Consider the following 24,274-nt stretch of genomic DNA (forward strand, 5'->3'; position numbering starts at 1 on the left):
GCATATATTCAGATTGAGATCAATAAAAAAGCGTTACAAAGCTTGAAGTTTCTAGTTTTAGAATCTTTTAGTCAAGTTCAATTCTTTTCATTTGTCCTGAATATTTTACGAAATATTTTATTTTTTATATCAAAATATGTCAGATTAAAATATAAAATAACTCAAAAAGTACTTAATAAAAAATACTTTATTATAGTGTTTTGAAAAGCTCTCGATGTCAGCTACAAGAATACTAAATAAAAAATGGGGGTTTCCATTTAAGATTTTAAAGTTGACCTTCACATGACCTTCAAATGATTTTCCAAGGTCAAATCATTGTCACCATCTTATGGCCCCCTTGAAGCCACACAACTTTTGTTTGAAACTTTTTTATGTCAGATTATTGTAAGTGCCTTAAAAATCGTGGCGACCGTTACGAGGACCACCCTGTATATTACTATTCGTTCATATAAATCTATTGTGAATTTAATCAGTATAAAAAAAAGAAATATTATATAATATAACTCAATAATACAATAAATTTTCTTTTACTATTATCTTATTATTCTAGTACTTATCGTTACGCTCTTTCGTCTTATCGCTCGTTCGCTCGTGACTTCTACGCTGTCCGCACGCTAGGGACGATCGCAAATGAAAGAGACCGATTCCTTGACACGCAGAAACACCAGTCCGTCGATTGTTCTCCCATCTCACCAAAGTAATTTAATTTATTTCCACCAAAACCACGAAATATGATTTAAAATGACTTGCATAAAATTATTTCTTTCAACATTATCCATTATTACATGTGAATTATAAAAAATATATGTTATGTAAAAAAACATTAATTACAATAATAAATATTATTATTTGTATATCAATGTATTTTTATTTTATAAAGATAACGATGTGTTATTTGTCAATATTACATGTTTGTGATCAAATAAAAATTCTAAGAGCCTATTTTGCAAGCTTAGATGTTACATATCTGCAAATCTACGATCGTTTCAACAAACTTTTACAAAAGCATATTTACTTGATAGGAATGGAAACTTTTCAAAGTAATTAGTCCTATTTTATTAGCAGAACTCTTCATTATTAGCATATGTATTTGCATAATGGATGAATATTAAATTACTTAATACTATTTTGCACAAAACATATATTATAAATTAATTTATATAAGAAAATCTATATGTTTAGCAACCAAATATTTTCTTTACAGGATTTCAATTTATCATACATTGAAAGACAAAAATACTGTTATAATTGGACAAAGTTTAATGGCACAATCTGTTTTTTTGGTAAAGTTATCAGTGTACATCTTTTTGGAAGTTATCTAAAGTCCCAAATGGAAAATATAGACTACTCTATTTATCAAAGTACTTGGTATGAATTTTCAAACTGTCGAAAAATCTAGTCTTCATTTTTATGCAGACAGAAGCTCCAGCCATCAAGCTGGAATTTTATTGTGGTAAAGTTGTCAACTTTAGTAAACATTTTGAAAACTTCTTTTTCATATCTGTCTGTATTTCGTATAATGGTCGATGTTTGAAATATAATATGTGTAAATATTAAATATTTTTAGAAACTAAATTTATAATATATTTAACAAAATAAAAAATAACTAAAATGTAATAATTTATTCAAATATCTTATCATTAAAATTTTAATTAAAATTATCAATCAATTATCATTTAATTATCAATCATTGCAATCATTAGATTATTATATTAATACGGCAAGATAAAACTTAACACTTTTACTTATCTATATTGCGTTATATTTTCTCAATATGCCAACTGCGATGACTTGCAACATAAAGAAAAAAGTGTGTTATTCGCTATGTATTTTCACATTGGACAGATTGAATCTATACTATTTAATTTAACGGATAACCAGATAAAATAAAATGTAGTATAGATACGTGGGAGGAAAACGTACACTTTTTTTCTAACATTTCACATAGTAAAGGAATAGTTGCTCCACGGACGACAACAATTTAGAATCTGTGATATGAATTTTTATTCAACGAACATATTGCGTAAAAGCGTGACTTGCATTTACATTTCATAATGCTTCAAGAATATCGAAGCAGACTGATAAATATGTACAGTTTGTTTGATAAGAGCGTGTCCAGCAGAACTCGATAAACAATATATTGTAATGATTTGGAATAAAATACACACATACTACTTGATTAGAACTGTGATATTTTATTATTAATAAGTTGTCTAATCGCTTTCGTTCTCAATAATTGCCTCAATAATTGTATCTCTTCACCAGGCATATCTTCACTTAATTTTATGGCATACTCTTGAGGTAGAAATTTTCAGATCAACTGAGTTTGTCGAACTAACTCATTGATCTTCCAAATTTTCTTTCCACGAAATTTAAGCTTCATCCAAGACCAAACGTTTTCGATGGGATTTGCAGCCGGTGATTGTGACGGCCAATCCACGGCTTTGAATCGTGAAATCACGAATCGCGTATGCGGCATTCATGGCGAAATATGTCTTTTTATCACGAAGATCGAACAACTGAAGCTTTCTCTACAAAGCATCTTAGGCGAAGGGTCTCTCTACCGACTGCTGTTGGAATTTTCCGTTTGACGGTTTCCATGTAAAAGTTTTACCGGACACGCTCTTATCAAACAGACGTGTATTTTTCACGTTGAATAAAAAATGAATCGTAATACCAGCATTTTGTGTCGATACATTGTCGGTGGCTCTAAAAGCATAGAGAAAATTTGATAAGAAAATATCTTTTACGTAATATCTCTTATGAATAAAAAATAAGTTGGAATACCTGCGTTCTGTCGATGTAGGGAACAGATCAACAGTTGGCATTAGTTAGAGTCATTATCTCGACAATGGCAAGTGAACAGTGGAACAACGATATCGCATACGCGATGACTCCTTTCAAATTGATTACGTGGCCTATCGGCATATGGCCACTTCAAATTTATAATATTTATTCGCTATTGCGTTGTGTTTTAGGCACTTGTTGTGCGGTAAGTATCATTAAGAACTCGAAAATCATTAATATAATTGCTATCTTTTAAAGACAATGAAGAATATTTTCTATTTTGATATTGCAACGCTCTAAAGTACATTTTGGCATAGCGACGAGAATATAAAAATTTTACATTTCTCATTCTTGATAATGTATATGGTGAAATGCTTTTTCCAGCTAATAACATTTTAGATGGGTTATTAATATAATTGTAAGTCGTTGAAAAATTCTAAGGAATAAAAAAGATAATTTTCTTATATGATTTATGTATATGTTTTTTTTAATCATATGAAAAATTATACGATTCTTTTCGAGAAATGTTATGGAAAGCATGCATTATACATTACTTATTTTATGATTCTATCATAACAATTGTATGTGAAACAAATTTGATAATATGCTACAAAATATCACATAAATTTTAAATAATTTGACTTTTGTGAAATTGTTTTGTATTTTAAATTTTGACATAAAACAATTTTTTATTTATACAAGTTTTGTTATATATAGGGTGGAGCATTTATATTGAGACACCTAAATATCTAAAAAATAAACCAAGATAGAAAGCAATGTTTCAGACAAAAGTTGTTCGGTTCTAAGGGGGTCATAAGATGGTGCCATTAGTTGGACCTTGGGTAGACGACCTTCGGAGATTTCAATGTCAATCTTGTTTTATTTTCTTTACACCAATTGGTATCTCTCATTTCTTGAGCTTAAAATATTAAGGTAACATTATTGCAAAATAAATAATTTTGTGAGATATTTCATAGTTTATGTAAAATTATGTCGAAGTAAAGTAATAAAATAAAGTATAAAATATGTCATAAACTATTAAACTTTTGGCCATCATATCCCTATAACTTTTTATGCAGAATATTGCAAGGAATCGATTTATGTAAAAAATTGAGGTATTTCCATTTAAAAAAACAAGATTAACATTGAAACCTCCGAAGCGCCTCCATCCAAAGTCAAATTAATGGCACCATCTTATGACTTCCTTAGAACCGAACAACTTTTGTCTAAAACATTTCTTTCTGTCTTGCTTTATTTTTTAGATATTTAGGTGTCTCAATATAAATGCCCCATCTTGTATATATATATTATTTTAATAATATCTTCTTTTCTTATGTCGTAAATATGCATAAAAGGTTACACCTCACCGATTTTCTCGCCACTTAAATATGTTATAGGGGAGGTTTTTCTGAATAATTTCCCGCAAGAAAAAAAGTGGAGGAAAACATTCGTTTAGCAATATAATAAATTGAAATTTCACAATTTTAATGCTTTCTTTGAAGTATTATAAAATAAAATTAGGAGTGATATTTGTGTACACTTTATTTCTTGTAGAGGACGTAGGAAATGTTTTTGTTTACATTTACGAAATATGTATAGGGTCATAGATAGTTATATAACGTAATCCAAACCAAATTCTAGTTTTAAATCAGAAATAAGTTTGGGTTAGGTTATATCTTCCGGAAGTGGAGCCCCCCCGTAGGGGGGACGGAATCCACTGCATCCACGCATATACTTTCCCATCCATACAACAATTATGGAGTAGACCTCGCTTCGTGTTGTAAAGTATATGTGGACATAGTGGGTTTTGCCCTCCCTACGGGGGGGGGGGGGGCTCTACTTCCGGCAGATATAACCTAACCCAACCCTATTTCTGATTTAAAACTAAAATTTGGTTTAGATTACGTTATATAACCCAAATTGTAGCTTCGGGGTGGAGTTGCAAGAGAAAGGGTCCTGCTTCTCCCCCGCCTACGCGTTACAGTCGTAAGCTTTTTTCAATAAAAAAATAATAAATTATTACAGCATACATAAACTTTAATGTCAAACTTTAATTTGTTATATCTTCTAAACGAATGCTTTCCCCTACTTTTTTCTTGCGACAAATTACTCAGAAGAACTTCTCCTAAAACATATTTAAGTGGCGATAAAATCAGTGAGGTGTAACTTTTTATGCATATTTATCTTTTATTTTAATATTGAAGGATTACATATAATCAAATATACAAATAGAATAGCTCGGGAAAAGATATCATACTTAACTTTGAAAAATAATATATTTGTAATTATATTCCGTCCAGTGATAGAATGACCTCGAGTCGAACGAAAACTCGTCTGTTTCGCACAGGTCTCCATCCACAGAAGCCGTATCTACATATACGGTATTGAGTACCTCGCTATATTTTCCCCACTTTGCCCGCCTATGCACAGACCGAGGTCATTCTCTCGCTGGATAGATTATAGGAGCAAAAAAAATAAAACAAATCGAAAATATCGTCATTATATTTGTATTTGTTTATAATTAACAAAGTCTGGATCTTTTATTATTTTAACAATAACAACGAAAATTTTTACAAATGTGGATAAGATGCCGGATAATTGGGTAAGATGCCATCATTCCGTGTCCAATTCTTAAATTCTTTGATAAAGATTTTTTATTTAATCAAAATAAGTTCAAAAAATATGCCTTACGTAATAATCAATATAGTTATAATTATATTAAATTATATATATATAATACTAACTTTATAATATATACAATACTAACTTTTTATACTTTTTGCGATTATATTTTATAGAAAGTAACTTGATGTCGATATCTGCATGCCGGAATAAGATGCTAGAACTATCATCTTTCTCCAATAAAAATGCGGCATCTTACCACATAGTAATCATTAAATTTAAAAATTAAAAAAAATAACATGATAATGTTTGTAACGAATAGATTACACGATTTACTGTGAATATTAATTTAAATAAATCTACTCACACTTGAGAAGTACTTACACATAAGTATTATATGTAGCAATAATATTATATATATATTTTAAAGTCCTATACGATAAGATTTAAACTAGCCATATTTTTTTAACTTACCTTGATTAATTTAAAAATATAGCACAAAGAAACGACAATGTACTGTCGTTTCGTTATCTGCACTATACACGATCAGCTGAGTAGATTAGTGGTATTCTTTATTGAAAAACTTAAAAATTATGGAAAAGTGCTATTTTACATGTCATCTTCCTCCGAACTACCCTCTATGTGATTATATGTATAATACTTTGCATAAATCAATCTAAAAAAACATTTTTTACATGATATATATTTTATAGAATGAAAGACATAGAGGGAGGGAGGGAGGGAGGGAGGGAGGGAGAGAGAAATTGAGCGAGAGTAGGAAAGAGAAGAAGCATGAGAGTGAAAAGTAGCATTCAAATATTTTTTTAAATAAAAATATTTGTTAAAAAGAATTCATTGGAATGGAATGAATTGGTCAGGAATGAAATATATTTTTTTTGAGCACAAAATATCATATATGGGGAAATGTATCAACAGAGCCTAGTTGTGATCTTGCCTTCTATGGAGCTATATATGGGCTGTACTGACATAGAGCAGAACGTAGACTGTCTGATGTTAATCGGTTGCGGACTTCTCGGTATGTTGAAGACGACATGGTTCCGCATTTATGCAGATAATTTAATTACCAATTACGACTCTGCTCTAAACGATTATCTGACGATTGACAACACAAGAGAGCGCGACATTATGCGAAAACATGCTTTTATAGGAAGAATTCTTTGTTGTTCCATGCTGGGCTTTTCTTACTTTAGTTGTTTAATATATGGGATAATTCCTTTTTTGAATTACAACCAAGATAATCGGATTAACATAACAAACGAGGATATGATATTGGAGTATACTATGCCATCAAGATGCGCTCTAGAATATTTCAATTTTCCAACCAGCATGTATAAACTTACTTGTCTCGTCGAAACTGTTATAATGATACTGGCAACTACAGCTAATCTTGGTAATATTTATTTAATTTTTTATAGGCATTTTGAATTTTATCCAGTATTACTAGGAAACAAGAATTTTTTATTAAAAAGTATATTATTCTACAATACACAAAAAGATTTTGTTGATTTTATTGATTTTATTAATATTATGCACTTTTTTATTGAATATAGATAACATTGCAAAAGCGCGAAAGTTTGCGTGATTTCACAACAAACTGTTCCATTGAGATAATCCAAGATGCATTAAAAACGGCGAGTTATCCTGATCATATTAAAATAGATAGCAGAATTTTTTTGTTAAGAAATATAAACGAAAATGATTATTCAATGTGCCTCAATACTACTTGTTCACTGCCGATAATGATTCGTTTCTTTTCCATAGGGAGATAAACATAAAAGTGGGGATACTTATCCTACGTTCATGAGTATCCTCACTTCTACATTCACCTCGCTAAGAAAACGGACATTATCGGCCAACGTTTAAAAAAAAACTTAAAATTTTCCAAAACTTTTACGCCTTATGCAATGTATATCATATTTTATATATACACAAATATATATATATATATGTATACATAACCACATATATATATATATGTATACATAAACACATGTATACATATACGCATATGCGCATATACACATATATTCATATATTCATATATACAGGGTGTAATTGAAAAAACATATATAGAGCATACCATCAGATACAGATCAACAATCTAAATCAAAAAGTCCTGAATCATTTTTTTATCTTTCTTTTCATTGTTATACGAAGTTAATTGTCCTGTATTTGACGGTATCTTCTATATATGTTTTTTCAGTTATACCCCGTATATATGTGTATATACAATATACAGGGTGTCCCAGACACTCGTACACTCCTTTTAAAATGGAAATAAATGGCTTTTATCAAAAATCGCGAACATTTTTGAAGTACATTGGGTATGCTCTATCGAATGGTGATACTTTTCACTTTTGATTCCAACCGGAAATACGACATCCGGACCGGAAGTTGAACTTTTTGAGGGGAACATAGTACTTTTTATTACAGATTCAAATTGTACATAAAAAAATAAGAAACTTTTGTATCAAATATTTTTTCTGAAAGTGCCTCTGTCAACCTTAAAATTGACCTTGAAAGTAACTGTGATGAAATTATGAATTCACATTATACAAGGTAGACCATTTTAATAAATTCACGCGAATATTTCGAAAACTGAGCCCGATAGACAAAAATGTTTCAGACAAAAGTTGCATGATTTCGAGGAGGCCACATGATGAAAATATGGACTTGACCTTGAATGATCTTTTCAAGGCCAGATCAATGTAATTGATGTTTTCTTAAACGGAATTCCTCATTTTTTATCAAGCGACGCGGTGGTGTCGCGACGCCAAATATATGAAAAAATTCATTCCAGCTTGTCAACGGTTTGCCTATGTACAGGGGCCGCGGCGATACCAAGTAGCTTATCCGGAATTTTAGGTCTAGTAAACTTTCGATTAAGATATTTTAATAATTAAAGCCATAATACAAAATCTAACGGCACTTTTATTATATAATGTGAATACAAGCTTTCGATTGCGACCGGTTCGAATAAGATTGGTGCAGTCAATCACGAGAGATGGTGATCGTATATCAGAATTGTGACATTTTTTGTTCTTCATCATTATCATAATAATCATGATCATAAGTTTCAGACTCTCACGTACGTATGCTCGAACGCACACACGCAAAGCGATTTTGTCCCTCAAGGCGCGTTTGCAGCGCTCATGTACGATTATTCGCTTGAATATGCAAATACGCCTCAAGAGACAATGTTGTGTATGTATGTGCATATGTATAAGATAATAACGTAAAGTTATAAGAGTATGGCTTATTATTTATGTATTTAACTTTTTTTGATATAATAGTTGAACTTATTTTTTAGAACAATGAGAAACGTGATAATTGATGTGGTTTATTTGAATAGAACTGCCATATAATGTTATCGGAGAACATTATAATATCTGTCATCGACAAAAAGTAATTCAAATTTGTATCAAAATAAGGAGGAGGAATTGGTTAGATACTAAATTGCAGATTTTATTATAGGAACGTATAAATGTTTATAATAATTTGGCAACTGCGTTGGTTAAAACAGAAGCCTATGATGCAGCTTTAGAAAATATGAAACATGTTTCGAGGTGTCAACTACAAAATGTTAAAACATTACTTAGGAAAGGTATTGCAAAAATTCTAATTTTTTATTTACAATATTTAATCTTTTTTAAAATAAGTTTTATATATTCCTGATTTATATTTTACATATGAAAAATTCAAATATGTGTGTATATATATTGTGCGTATCGTAGGAACAATATTGAGACACAAAGGGGAATATGTAAAAGCTTATGCAATTTCTCTCTGTTTTTCTCTCTTCACTGAATCTAAAAATTACATCCAGAAATGAAGATATTTACTACTGATTTAATGATCTTATAGGATAAAATTGTTAAAGATACAAAAAAGAAGGTAAGCAACTATATCGCAAAATGTTAGGTGTAGTCGAAGATACTACAAATCTATCAAAGGATATATGGTAAAAGCAAATGATAAAAGTAAGTAATTAAGTAAATATAGATGCAAATAAAAGCAGATGATAAAAGTAAGTAAAAAAGGATGCTTTTCTTTTTCTGCGTCTTTAACAATTTTATCCTTTAAAAAGTCATTAATTCTGTAGTAAATATCTTCATTTCTGGATGTAATTTTTGGATTCAGTGGAGAGAGAAAGACAGAGAGAAATTGCATAAGCTTTTACATATTACCCTTTATGTTTTAATATTGTTCCTACGATACGCACAATATACCCAGTAAGCAAAATGTTAGCAGTATGTCGACAGATTGGCAACAAATTCGATCAGAGTATCGCGGCAGATTGGCATCAACTGCGTCCGCCTTAAGCTTATGTTTTGTCAGCAGATTCTGTTGACATAACCTGAAAGCAGATTGACGGCAGAAACCGAATAGATCTGTCAAACACAATCTGACGACAGATTGACGGCAGAAATCGAGCAGATCTGTCAAATACAATTTGATAGCAAATTGGCGGCAGAAATCGAGTAGATCTGCATAATACATTTTGATGGCAGATTGACGGCAGAATCGAGCAGATCTGCACAATACATTTTGATGGCAGATAGGCGGCAGAAATTGAGCAGATCTGCACAATACATTTTGATGGCAGATAGGCGGCAGAAACCGAGCAGATCTGCCGTAACTATTTAAATGAAAATAATTAATACATAGAAATAAAAACTAAATTTTTTATCATTTATTTATAATTATATCTAAATATACAAAGATATACATAATTATAACATAATATTCACCACTTTTTAAAGTTTCTAAATTATTTAATAATTAAAATAATATTTATCCAATACAACTGTTTTTAAGTTTAAAATTTATATATTTTAAATTTAAAATCTTCTTTGTTGCCTGCTCTGTAGAGATTCTTCGTTGCCTCTTCTTCCTTCTCCTCCGTAAGTACTTCAGGTTGCCTCGGAAGCCTATATAAACATACAAAAGACCAAATATATATATTAATGAGAACCGTTATTTTTACATATTAGCACGGGAAAATGCTAATACGTAAAAGAATAAAAAATTTATTAAGCATTAATTTCGATATGGGCATTGAAAAGGGCCGATTGATTCCGTAATAAGCACTGAAAAGTGCCGATTGGTTCCGTAATGATACTGAAAAGTACCGTTTGCGAAGCGAGGAAGTTCCGAGAAGCTTTAATATTTTTTAAATGGGCACTGAAAAGTGCCGTTTGGTTTCTTCGCTAGTGATATTCACCGATCGCTTTCGTCTTGGCGCTAAAAGTACTGAAAGCCTTTGATTGACTAATCAGAACGAAGAAATATTTGTTCCGATTGATCAATCAAATGCTTTTAGGTCCGGTTTCTCAACTTGCCTCCATTAATGAGTTAAACTTCGATTAAAGTTGTGAAACCGGACCTTAGTGATTGTACCGTCAAAACGAACACAGCCACTATCACTTACGCAATCCATCCGTGGATTTGCCTCTCCTGAAAGTAATCTGTAAAAAGAACATTTAGTATATTAGAAAAACAAAAATAACTAAGAAAATAAAGCTATTATTATTATTACTAAAAATAAAATGGCTATTCTGTCTCTCTCTTTCTCTCTCTCTACACATACATACACGCACGCATGCACTATATAAACGCAAACGTACGCACGCACACGCACAAATTTAATATATCAAAATTTCACATACCAAATTTAATCATCTCTTATTCTCCTGCTTTCTTCTTGTTGTCGCTCGTCGCTCTAACAATCGCGTGGTCTTGGATTGACAGGGTGAGTGGACCGCGCGCTCTGCTCCTCCATCTCTCTTTACCTGTTCGCAGGGCTTCACGCATTTGTGCTTGAAACTCCGATCGAGTCGGATTGTTTATGTATCGATTGTTGCACACAGCATCTGAAAAAGAAATAAAAAATACATTGTCGTTAATGAAAATCATAATAATACTGACTACAAATATCTAGAAATCAATAAGTGAGATGATCATACCGTAAATTGCCAAAATAAGGCGGGTATTGTATAAAGGTCGTGGACCTCCTTCACGACCCCACCAGGTAAACGATGGCGTTAAAAAATCTGTCAACGCCTCCTTTAGACACAAATTGACGGCTTCCTTTAACGTGAACCCACCAATGTACTCAAAGTAATGCACCTAAAAGAATAAATAAAACGTATGGATTGTATAAAAAAATATATACATATAATATTACATATCAAAATAGAACAATACAAAATATTTTTGTACCAACTTACAATTTCGGAATAACCATCATCATCGATATCTTCGAAAATATCCATTTCTTCCAGAGAAGATATAGGAAGGATGGCCGGTTTAGTCGGTGCACGACGGCGGTTGTCGCTCTTCAAATGCTGCACGCATTTAAAAATATTTTTTAACAGACCATTTATTCTTCTGTAAACGTAATATTATATTATCAGAATATTAAAAGTCATTAATTATATTAATCGTATCAATCATGAGTCTACGAGATCCGGCACAAATTTCAAATCTTTAATATTCTACAAATTTGGAATATCGAGATTGGCAATATTATGTAAAAAAAAATCTAAGGAGTAATTCTAGAGGACATGTTACTATAGATAAAGAGATTAAAAGAGAAAAATGTGTGCGCGTGTGTATCTTTATATTTATATTGACATGTCCTATAGATTAGAAACTTTTTTTTACATAATATTGTCAATCTTGATACTTTAAATTTCTAGATATTTGAAATTTTCGATTTATATATATATTGTTTTGTTTCTAAAAATGTATATGACTTAAACAAAAATTTCTAATTATTTCTTTAAATTATTTCAGAGTATTTTCAATATCAGTTTTAATTTTTTAAACGGAATAATATATCTATTTTATAACAATTTCATAAAACACTTTGTAACAACATTTAATTGCAAGATTAAGCAATATACAATCACTATCAATACAATAAAATCAAAAAGATAAGTTGGAGCTTAGTGTATAGATGTTATTTTGCAACGTCACAAGAATTACATTATACAAAAAGCATAAGAAACCAAAGGCGACAAGAAACCAAATGTTTCGATCCACTTCGGATCATTTTCAATGGTCATGTGAAGGTAAAGACTTTAATGTTTGCATGCCTCAGTTATTCTTGTCATTAAAGTCGTTACCTTTACATAATTATTGAAAATGATCCGAAGTAAATCGAAATATTTCATTTCTTGTGACCTTATGCCTTTTAATATGTAATTCTTGTTACGTTACAAAAATAATATCTACACACTAAGTTCTAACTAGTCTCTTTTTTTATTAATATTGATTTTATGACAAATTCAAAAATGTGCAATGAAGTGTAGGAATTTGTCATAAAATACCTTATACATCTCTAATAAAATAGATATGTTGTTCCATTAAAACAAAAATTAAACTGGCATTGAAAATATTCTGAAAGAGAAAGAGAGAAAAGTAATTTAAAGTTACCATTCAAGTTATTATATAAATCTTATGAAACAAGATCATTTTTATTAAAAAAATTTGTTATTTACTCTATTAAAAATTAAAAGTAATCGCGTTAAAAAAATTATTTTGTGTTAACATTTATGTTAAAATTACAGTCTGCGTTATATTTCACTGATACTCACTTTAGTTCTGCTTCAAAACGGTCTAAGCGTTCATTCAGTATCCTGCAAACATTAATTCATATTTTATACTTGCTTAACACTTGCAAATGTAACAAATTTGAAATTTTTTTCATAATTTTTACAGCTATGTGCATTCTTGTAGATGTAATAAAATTTAATTTAATATGCTTAATAATGTAAATATGTTTAATAACGTAAATTAAACAATAATTTACTGTCATAATTTTAATGTAATTTTAAAATAAGATTATGAGGCACAGTGATATATTAGTAAAAAGTAAAGAGGAATTAATTGGAACCTGACATGTAGGTATATGTCATGATGTAAAAAGAATTACAATTTATAAGGCATGAGACTTACAAAAAATTAAGCGTTTTGATCCACTTTGAATCTTTATCAATGGTTATGTAAAGTTTACCTATATATATAATGATAAAAAGAAAGGTACAATAGGAACATGCACACAAAAATTGAGATTGTAGAAATTCCTGCGAGGAAAAGAATCTCAATTTTTATATGCGTGTTCCCACTGTATTTGTTTTTATCATTATAGATATAAATTTTACAAAACAATTGATAAAGATTCAAAGTGGATCAAAACGCTTAATTTTTTGTAAGTCTCATGCCTTATAAATTGTAATTCTTTTTATATCATGACATATACCTACATATCAGACTCCAATTAGCCAGTTTTTAATACTTTGTACTGATAGAATATCACTAAACCTCACAATGTTATTTTAAAATTACATTAAAATAAAAACAATAAATTATTGTTAAATGTAAATTGTGTCTTTTACAGAATAATTCATATTATTTAATATGTGAAATTTGTATTCATATTTTTTATTTATGTGATGCGGAGCGCGCGCGCGCACGCGTGCACACACACACACACACACACACACATATATATAAACTTACGGATTATTCGATTCATCGAAGGATCTCTCAGTACAGGTGGCTTCAGATTTTCTTCTTCGTTCATCTGGTAGCTGATAAGAATCTCTGATGTCTGATGTAGTGCCATACTTTTCCTGAAACTTATTAATACATGTATTACTTGAGTGCGCAATGTTATCAATCACTATATGATTGGATGTGGGATAATGTGTGGGATATGTATGTGTGCGTGATTGTGAAAAACTATTTTGAGGAGATAAGTATGATGGATTTGTATGTAATGGGATGTTTTGTGTATACGTGTTTGTTTTAGGCGTATATATAAATGTTGTAAAGATCATTTGAATTATTTGGTTCATCCATCGAAGAATGTTGCTCTTCTAAAAGTGTCCTCAGCTCGCCGATGTCCTGATCGATATTTTCATTCGCGTTATTTTCTAGTGTTCTCCTACGCTTTGGAGCCTCGTCCGATGATGATGTCGTTTGGTAGCGCAATGGTTTTAATACAATGCGCTTCGGCCGTTCCGACATTTTCCTATAAACAAAAGAATAAATATTAGAAAAGTATATGTGTGTGTACATGATGTAATATGTAATATTACAGATGCAATAAAATAACAATAGAAGCATTTTTCTACCTGTCTATTATGAAAAGATTATAATTTGAAATATAAATGCGCGCGAAGAAAGACAAAACTGTCACACATAAAAATAAAAGAGAAATACAATATGAAAATTACTAATTAACATGCGATAGCAAATATATATGTAGGCTGTTCCGAAGAATGGAATGCAAAGAAAAGAGACAGAAGATAAAATACAAAATAATAATTGTAAAACACAGAAGATATGTAGAAAAGAAAAAGAATAATATATCATGCTCTCTCGAATTCTTATAAATATAAAAACCAAAAAACTTTAAATTTTTACAACAATTATATATAAGAACGTAGCAATATATAGTATACTACAATTCCTCGTTAATAGCAGCAACTATGTATTGAGATGCTTCCGAATGATTTTCTTCATCACTGTCGTTATCATATGTCGGATTCCAAAAAGGCATTCTGTAACATTTAGTACAGACTTTTTGTAGATGGATACGGAAAACCTCGTTGCTCAACATAGAACATTTATACACTTGGAAAACAGAAGACAAAATGCCAATATCATAAAAATCATTAATTTGCAAAAATCTTTTAATTTCCAAAAGATACGAATTATTGTTCTTAACAATTTCAAAGACAATGCAAACGATCCATCATGTAAGAGACAGCAATTATCACGCATATCTACACTTAATGATATTCCATCAAATATGATCTTACGACATCGAGAATAATTGTTACTTACATGCTGCACAGATATGTGAATAGAAGAATCATTGTCACGATTCTAATTTGTTCCGTGAATTTCTATCTCTGCCATTCTATTAAAGAATTGCTGAAGAGGTAATCCTGGCTTTCTGCAATATTTTCTAAAAATTGTCATGTTATTTTCGTATGAAAAAGCAGAAAAAGAATCTGATTTACCAAGATGTCTCACATCGTTAGTGAGATGAAGAAGACCATGTACATTATAACTATTAAAAGTTGAACCGTAAAGATTTTTACTTCATTGAACAAATTTTTGCAGCGCAAGCTCTGCAAACCGTAATTGCAATTTTGATGGTGAATTTGAAACCAAAATTCTTATATCTATGTGTAAGAATAAAAAGTGCTTGTATAGTTGATCGTCTAAAATACCATATGTTACAACTATACCTGTTTAGAGCAAAAACTGACGAAACTCTGTGGCTTTATATTTAGAGCATGCATCGAGGGATCTAGGCCGTCTTAAAAAATCCGAAGGGCAATATTCTTTAAGAGTGTTTAGTCTCGCACACATAATAGAAATGGATCGGCCAGACAATTTTGACACTCGTGAATATTTCCCATATATCCATACGGATAAAAGTTTTTTCATTACACCCAGACATACAAAGTGCATATATTCAAATGGCACTTGTGAAACCATACCTATCGGAACCATCGACAATGGACTCTTACCTTCTTTATGATGATCCTCATCCACACACCTTATATATTCCTCATCGGTTCGAAGAGGATGATTGACATCATTGAAGATATAACGAGCTTCGCTACGTGTACCAGAAACTTTGCATTTGGAACAAGGCTGACTAGATGTATGGCCACGATGATTCAGGATAAATGCACGAGCTCGTGCATCAGCTATGAAGCATCTTAAGCGTATGGGTAATTTATTGCCATGAAGATTTATTCCACCATTGGACATTATTCTATCAATATCTGCAATAAATTTCTCAAAGAATTTATTAGGATGATATGGCTTCTGCCCTTATAGATTCCTGCTACTATCGGTTTTGTATGCTAGATATTTGCAATCCTATATTGAATTGGCCAAATATGAATGGAACCTGATTTATCTAAAGCACATCCATCTGTATTAAAATCTATTTCTGATTGATCAACAATAGATAAAGATGAAACACACATAAGGCATCGAATAATACTTGATTCAAGATCAAAATGAATATATTCGCCTGGTTCCACAATAGACACAACAATACAATTTCGTGGTGTATGTAATAATGTTCTAACATCTTTCGGCAAATCATAAAAGCAAGAATGTGTACGAAGAAGGGATAGTATACTATTTCCTTGAGCATGTGTTAGATTATTATCTACAAAACAAGATGCTAAGCGCTCGCGAAAAGATGGTTCTGTTTGTGTAGTGAAATTGAAAAATGTTGATGCTGCATCACTGGCATCAAAGATAGAAGAACAAGAAGAAAAAGACGATTCATCGCTTTCTGTATGCATATTATCTCTAATATTGCAAATATCATTTATAACAGAAAACGGACATTCTGGAGACGAACTACATTCTACAATAAACGAACTGGAAATATTCGATTTATTATTATTAGCAGCAGCAGCAGCAACTTCTGGAGAAAGTTGTAACGGTAAATTATTTTTAATCTCGGATATAATCCTACTTCGCTGTCTTACAGATAATCTGTGCAGCGATTTCCGCGAGGTAGATAATTTTAAATTAATCGATTTCATAGTTACGTCTGCTCTGGACAGTATTTGAAACTGCAAACGCTGTATCCTCGCCAACAAATAGCCTCTGTAATATAATCTCACTTTTTTCTTCGTTCACCACACTTAACTCGCGATAGTTGAACTCAGAATGATCGATGCTCTCTTGGAGCTTGGAGCGATGTGATGTGAAACAATCGATAAAACTACGACCAATCACAAGCTGTAAGATATGTAATTCACCTAATGCGGGAACGTCAACAAACCCCGCCAAAATAAAAGAACAATTATTAATTTTTATGATCGTAATAAAAGAGCAATTAATAATATCGGAACAAATATTTCTTCGTTCTGATTGGTCAATTAAACGCTTTCAGCACTTTTAGCGCCAAAACGAAAGCGGTCGGTGGATACCACTAGCGAAAAAATCAAATGGCACTTTCTAGTGCCCATTTTTAAAATACTAGAGTGTTCTCAGGAACTTCCTCGCTTTGCAAACGGTACTTTTCAGTACCATTACGAAACCAATCGGCGCTTTTCAGTGCCTATTACGGAATCAGTCGGCCCTTTTCAGTGCCCATATCGAAATTAAATAGTATTTCTCACTGCTTATTAATATATTTTTCATTCTTTTACATATTAGCACTTTCCCGTGCTGATATGTTAAATTAATGGTCGTTATTAATATACAGGGTGTCGCATAATTCGCGGATCACTCTTTCAGAGAAGGTACAGGGTGTTATTCTGAACAGAATAATATTTTATGTTTTATATAGGCTTCGGAGGCAACGAAGAATTTCTATGGAGCAAGCAACAATCTCAGAATTTTAATTTATTTAAAATATATATATTTTAAAGTTAAAAATAATTTGTGTTGGATATATATATATATAAGTATTATTTTAATTATAAAATAATTTAGAAACCTTAAAAAGTGGTGAACGTTATGCTATTATGTATATTTAATTATGTATAGTTTTGTATATTTAGATATAATTATAAATAAATGATTAAAAATTCATTTTTTATTTCTATATATTAATTATTTTCATTTAAATAGTTACGGCAGATCTGCTCGATTTCTGCCGTCAATCTGCTATCAAAATGTATTGTGCAGATCTGCTCGATTTCTGCCGCCAATCTGCCATCAAATTGTATTTGACAGATTTGCTCAATTTCTACCGCCAATTTGCCGTCAGATTTGTTGACAGATCTGCTCGATTTCTGCAGCCAATCTGCTATTAAAAAATATTCTGCAGATTTGCTCGATTTCTGCCGCCAATTTGTCATTAGATTATATTTAACAGATCTGTTCGATTTCTGTCGCCCATTTGCTATCAGATTTGTTGACAGACCTGCTCCATTTCTTCCGCCTATCTGTTGTCAGGTTATATCTGCATAGGGCTGCCATCTGTAATTTTACTAACCTAGGACTGAAAGGTTTAAAACCCCGGACTTTTCCGACTAAAATCGGACACTCATAATTCATAGTGCAAAATTATTGTAATTGCCGATAAAAAAGAATAAAAATAGAAGAATCTTTTATTTTAAATTATTATTAATTATTAATATTATTAAAATAGTCATTATTATTAAAATAGTCATTATTATTAAAAATTATTAGTAATAATTAAGATAATAACAATAATTACTATTTTTTTCACTGTTAATAATTCCAACCGATAGATGCTTAGAGGCTCCGACAATAGCGTACAGGAACATGTTTGACCAAGAAAGAGGCAACCAGTCCTTAAAGAAAGAACAGGAAAAATTTTAGGAACTTAATACAGAGACAGGAAAAATTTTTAAACCATAAAAATCATAAATTAACAGTAAAAAATATACTAAATATTATACAATATATTAATAAACATTTTATTTATTAATTTTTATATTTGAACAACAGTTTTTATATAATTTTATAATTAATAAAATTAACACAAAATCAAATGACTTAGGTACATTGTATTATCACAGAAAAGAAAAAAAACTTATATTAAATAAAATCAACTCAAGTAACTTCAAATAGACGCTATTCATAAACGTATTTATAACGTATTTTTCTTATATTTTTCATTTCTTCCAATTGCAATTAATGCTTATTTTTTGTTAGAAGAAACCTATAAAATTCAGAGCATTTGAAGTTTTTAAAATTATATTTTAACTTCATTAATGAAGAAATAGTATTTAATTCTAAAGCGTTACGCTCCTTAGTCCACTGAGATGTTACTAAAGAGAAAACTCTTTCAACGGAAGCATTATGAGCAGGAATGCTAAAAAAATACTGCGCGATTTTTATTAATTCACTATAAGTATAGGCATTAGGCGTTTTAAAGAATTTCAGCCATAATTTGTTCAAATTCAATTCTTTATCATTTTCAGTAAGCTCTTGACAGAATGTCTTTAAATTTATCCATTGATCAAACAGTTTGACATCATCTATTGTAATATTTCTTTCATTTAAAAATGAAATGCAGGATTGAATACTGCTCCATGGAGTATCTTGTTATCGTTGCCAAATCCATCCATTCAAATACAGTGAACTCATTTAAGGGTTCAATCCAACTTTGGATATATTCTTTTATTTCTTTGTAAAAAGATAACGAATTTTTTAGAAAATCTTTTTTTATATCTTCATCTGAGAACTTTTTCAACATATTTTGAACCTTTATCGGTATGAAGTTATTTGTTATTCTGTCTTCTAAGTTTTTAGTGATAGATTGCAGTATCTTTTTTGTTTCAATAATGGAATTGTCACTTTTTTCTAATTTTTCAATTTTTGTATGAAATATATTCATAGTTGAATGAATAAAGAACATGTAGGATTCTGATACTTTAGTTTCAAAAAATTTTTTTATCAGAATTGGTGATGTCTGTACATGTTCAAAATAATCTTTCAAAGGCTCATAAAGTTGAAGAATTCGTTCAATCGCCGGGAACAAGCTTAACCACCGAGTTTTTGAATGATACAATAACTGTCTATATTGGGTATCTGCCTCAGCACAGAATTCTTTCAAGGTTGCAGTCCGTACTGTGTAAATTGAGAAATAGTTACAAATTTTTATTATAATAGATTCCACGTCTAGAGGTAAGATGTCACATCCATGTTGAACAGCATTATTAATAATATGTGCTGAACAATCTACACCTATAATATTGCTTTGCAATTGTGAAAACATTGTTTGTTCCTAAGCGCAGTCTTCCACCGAAATTTGTATTACAATTATCTCCGGAAAATGCAACACACTTCGATAAGATATTAAATGTTTTAAGTTGTTTTATAATCAAGCCAGTAATTGTATCCGATGTTTTATTTGTAGCTGTTTCTATTTCTAACAATTTTGAAGTAATTTCATTTTCTTTATAATTAAAATATTGAATAATAATCGGAATTAATTTGGTGTTTCCGTGATTACTAGTATCAGTAGACACGCTTACAAATGCAACATTTTGGAAGTTTTCCATAAATTCGATGGTTGACAAGGGAGCAAGTACATTGTTCACTATTGCAGTTGCTTTAGTACGATTGCATGAAATTTTTTTTGCCGTATTTGATTCTGCAAACAATTCCTTGTTTAAGGAATTTGTACAGTCTAATGAATTAAAAGACATATGGTGATTGACTGTGAGAAATGCTATAGCACCTTCTGCTGCTCTAATATTGTCATCGGTTTCAGGCTTTGTAATATTTCCATGATAGATTTTAAACATCCTGCCTGACTTTGAAATCTCATTTTATGTTTTAATGTGGCAATATGCTCATTTATATCAATGACTCCCTTATTAGCAATTGAAATTTTTGAATCGCATATTGTACATATTACTTCCCAGTCAAATTTCCCTTTTTTAAATATTGGAAACTTTTTTTGTAATTCATCGTTAAATGTACATTTACGTTTTGACATATTGATGAAAATATAGTATTGTCCTGAAAATAAAAGTTAGAAATTCTCAACAACTAATTTATATATATCACAATTCATAGTTTTATGTTATAAAATTATCCTGAAACAAAAAACAAAATAAAAATTTATTGCTGTAGTATTCAAAAAACAAACTAAGTATAAATTATAGGTTTTGCTAAATTGTTACGTACGGGTTGAATTGTTGAGTGACTCAGTAAATAATGACGGACCGTGACTCGTGAAAAGAACAGTCGATCGAAAAGACTTGAAAAACGGCGGATGATCTGCTCGCATAATGAAATCATTGATTATTTCTCTTTTTTGCTGAATAACTTTAGATACTTACAGTCATTTATTAATTGTAGTTTGTAATATTATCCCACAGATATTAATTTTGACTTTGTACATATTACATATCTGTCACATAGGTATACAAGGTATGATTTTTCTTAGCCGGCTGTCTGTTAGGTTGGAACGCTAGAGTCTTAAGAGGATGCCGGATTACCGACATAATGCGAATATTAGTAGGATTGCAAAATCTTTTTGTTGATTATAGATATCAACAAATCCTTTTCCACAATTAAGGTACACATAATAATGGAGTGCGGAGTTTAACATTTCATATGAAAAGTTGAAAAAAATGAGAAAATTACAGTTTTGTTATCGGCTTCTGCCGTCAACATTTACTTAATATAACAAATTTGTAATCTGTGCGTGCCTAATCAGTGAACTCCGCACTCGGCATTTCATCAAAGAGTATAAGTGAACTTAGAGAAGTGAATTTAGAAGCTTTATAAAAAAGATTTTACGATGCTACACTTTCGTGTATATGTGTGTGTGCGAGATCGAGACTCAAGAGTAAAACAGAGCAGTAGATTAGTTGCGTGATGTCGCGATAGACGGAGCTGCAATCTTACATGACAAGGACAGACATAATCGTACTACCTTTGTCTCTTTCATGCGTGTGAGAGTAATATATATGTACGCACTAACTTTATTGCAGTATCTTTTTTCTCTCGATCATACGCTCTGTCTCTTTCTAATCGCTCGCTCGCTATGTATTACGTATTGCTTAGCTTCATGCTCCTCGCATATTCCCTTACGCGTTCACTCGCGCTTCTCTCTCTCTCTCTCTCTCTCTCTTTCTTTCTTTCTGCTCGTTCATTATTGTATTTTTTTATTCCCATTATTATATACTTTTATTTGCTCAACTTTTATTCTTTCTATTTTTGTCTCCCTATATGAAAATAAATAAATTCATTTATTTATGTTTATTTGATACATCATAAATGAGATACACAAGTTATTTTCTTTTTCTATTTAACTATAGTTAAATACAACACATGTACATACAAAAATACACATAATTAAATACTTTTTCTATTTATGACATACACAATATCTCATTTATGTTGTATAAAATAAAAACGAATAAATTAATGTATTATTATGTAGGAAGACGAGAATAGAAAGAATAAAAGTCGAAGAAATATAAGAATATAATAATGGGGATGAAAGAAAACAATAAAGAACGAGCAGGGAGAGAGAGAGAGAGAGACAGACAGACAGACAGACAGACAGACAGAGAGATTACTTATATTTATATATTTATAAATTATAATATTTTAATTAATTAGGAACAAGGATAAGAATAAGAATTAGGAACAAGGATAATGAAGTTGTACTAAACAAATTTAATTAGAAACACAAATTTTTATTTTTTTTTTATACATTGTGTGCATGTGTGTGTATGTGTGTGTGTGTGCCTGTGTGTGTGTACTTTAAAAGAAACGCATGTATCCGGATGGTGCGGATGGCGCGTATGGCGCAGGCACGTATCCGGACGATGCAGGCGTCGCGGGCATGTATCCGAATGGTGCAGGCGTCGCGGGCATGTACCCGAATGGTGCAGGCTGCGCAGGCACATATCCGGATGGCACAGGCTGCGCAGGCACATATCCGGATGGCACAGGCGGCGCAGGCACGTATCCGGACGATGCAGGCGTCGCGGGCACGTATCCGGACGATGCAGGCGTCGCGGGCATGTATCCGAACGGTGCAGGCGTCGCGGGCATGTATCCGAATGGTGTAGGCTGCGTAGGCACGTATCCGGATGACAGGGGTGCCGGCATGTACCCTGTTGGCGTTGGCGGCATGCCGGCGTTTCTCTGCCTTCGTCTCTCGCGGAATACCGCCCGCCGCACCGCCTTACTAATGCGCTGGAAAAAAAATTAAAATATTAATGTTTTTACACACATACACACACATACATACACACACATTCACACTTATATGTATAGTATATGTATGTATATTACATATGAAAGAAATACATTCTGTATGTATATCTATGCTCGCGCATATTTTATACATATACGAACACCATACACATGTAATATACATACATATATTATAGATATAAGTGTGAATGTGTGTGCGTGTTACAATGCGACTATTTTGAAAGTTGGAATATCATCTCTCATCTTCCAGTCTAAAATCATTTGTGATATGGTAACAGGCGCGTGATTCAATATATTATATCATTTGCAAATCACACATATAAATTGCAAATAATATAGTAGTACATTGAAGCACATGCCAGTTACTGCTTCATCGTAAATGATTTTAAAACTGGAATATAAGAAATGATATTTCAGCTTTAAAAAAGATCGCGCATTATAACACATTGTAACATACACATACACACATATATTTACATATACATATTTACACACATACACACACACACGTATTTATTAAAAAATTTTATAATAAAACTAACCTTTTGTACATTTGGTCCTCTGGACCGATTCGGGCCCGTCGGCATCCGCCTGTTTTCCGCTAACGGCGACGTCGCCACGGTCACCCGCCTCCTCGGGTCCGCCGCTAGCGGTGACGTTGCCGTGGTCATGCTGGCCCTTGATTTTGATGCCGTCGTCGAACTCGGCATCGACGTCGATACCGTTGTCCTCGGCGTCGGCGTCGTCGTCATCGGCATCGACATCGATGCCGTTGTCGTCGCTGTCGTCGTCTTCGGCATCGACATCGAGGCCGTTGTCCTCATCGGCGTCGTCCTCGGCATCGACATCGATGCCGTTGTCGTCGCTGTCGTCGTCTTCGGCATCGACATCGAGGCCGTTGTCCTCGTCGGCGTCGTCCTCGGCATCGACATCGATGCCGTTGTCCTCGTCGCCGTTGTCCTCGTTGTCATTCGCCCGATAGGCACACTGCCTTCGCTTCGTGCTGCAATAAAAATAATATTAGTATGTATGTACGTATCGGGGAATAAGGCGACTGTGCTATTCACACGCACACAGCCAGGCACATCCGATAATATCAGTGCGCGGCAGTACTCAGTCTCAGTCACGC

General features: G+C 31.9%; 3 protein-coding genes and 1 pseudogene across 3 annotated transcripts in view; 1 reads left to right on the plus strand and 3 right to left on the minus strand.

Annotated features, from left to right (window-relative positions):
- The first annotated feature begins 2,836 nt into the window (after positions 1–2,836).
- Positions 2,837–24,274, plus strand: part of LOC138941716 (uncharacterized) — a 209,252-nt gene continuing 187,814 nt past the window's right edge. The window contains exons 1-2 of the mRNA XM_070311581.1: positions 2,837–2,992; positions 6,346–6,820. Of these exons, the coding sequence (XP_070167682.1) occupies positions 2,852–2,992; positions 6,346–6,820 (616 nt within the window). The 5' untranslated portion in view covers positions 2,837–2,851. The remainder of the gene's footprint in view (positions 2,993–6,345; positions 6,821–24,274) is intronic.
- Positions 11,116–14,062, minus strand: LOC138941896 (uncharacterized). The gene is made up of 6 exons (XM_070311856.1): positions 13,957–14,062; positions 13,393–13,450; positions 13,032–13,073; positions 11,661–11,820; positions 11,397–11,559; positions 11,116–11,303 (listed from the first exon to the last, which is right to left on the minus strand). The coding sequence occupies exons 1-6, from the start codon at positions 14,060–14,062 to the stop codon at positions 11,116–11,118; spliced, it is 717 nt and encodes a 238-aa protein (XP_070167957.1).
- On the minus strand, positions 14,903–16,230 carry LOC138941897 (uncharacterized; annotated as a pseudogene).
- LOC138941898 (salivary glue protein Sgs-3-like) lies at positions 22,687–24,116 on the minus strand. Its single transcript, XM_070311857.1, has 2 exons — positions 23,688–24,116; positions 22,687–23,124 (listed from the first exon to the last, which is right to left on the minus strand). The coding sequence occupies exons 1-2, from the start codon at positions 24,114–24,116 to the stop codon at positions 22,687–22,689; spliced, it is 867 nt and encodes a 288-aa protein (XP_070167958.1).

Source organism: Polyergus mexicanus, unplaced genomic scaffold (genome assembly GCF_030449975.1).
Source record: "Polyergus mexicanus isolate NDT 795.1 unplaced genomic scaffold, iyPolMexi1.0 SCAF_20, whole genome shotgun sequence".
Taxonomy (NCBI): Eukaryota; Metazoa; Arthropoda; class Insecta; order Hymenoptera; family Formicidae; genus Polyergus; species Polyergus mexicanus.

Excerpts from the sequence above, each read along its gene's own strand:
- LOC138941896 (XM_070311856.1), bottom strand. The coding sequence starts at position 14,062 with ATGGCACTACATCAGACATCAGAGATTCTTATCAGCTACCAGATGAAC. Across the intron at positions 13,451-13,956 it reads TTCGATGAATCGAATAATCC|GTAAACTTTACATAACCATT; the intron begins GTAAGTTTATAT and ends TTATATATATAG. Across the intron at positions 11,821-13,031 it reads CGTTTTGAAGCAGAACTAAA|AAGAATAAATGGTCTGTTAA; the intron begins GTGAGTATCAGT and ends TTACGTTTACAG.
- LOC138941898 (XM_070311857.1), bottom strand. The coding sequence starts at position 24,116 with ATGACAACGAGGACAACGGCGACGAGGACAACGGCATCGATGTCGATG. Across the intron at positions 23,125-23,687 it reads GAGGACCAAATGTACAAAAG|CGCATTAGTAAGGCGGTGCG; the intron begins GTTAGTTTTATT and ends TTTTTTTTCCAG.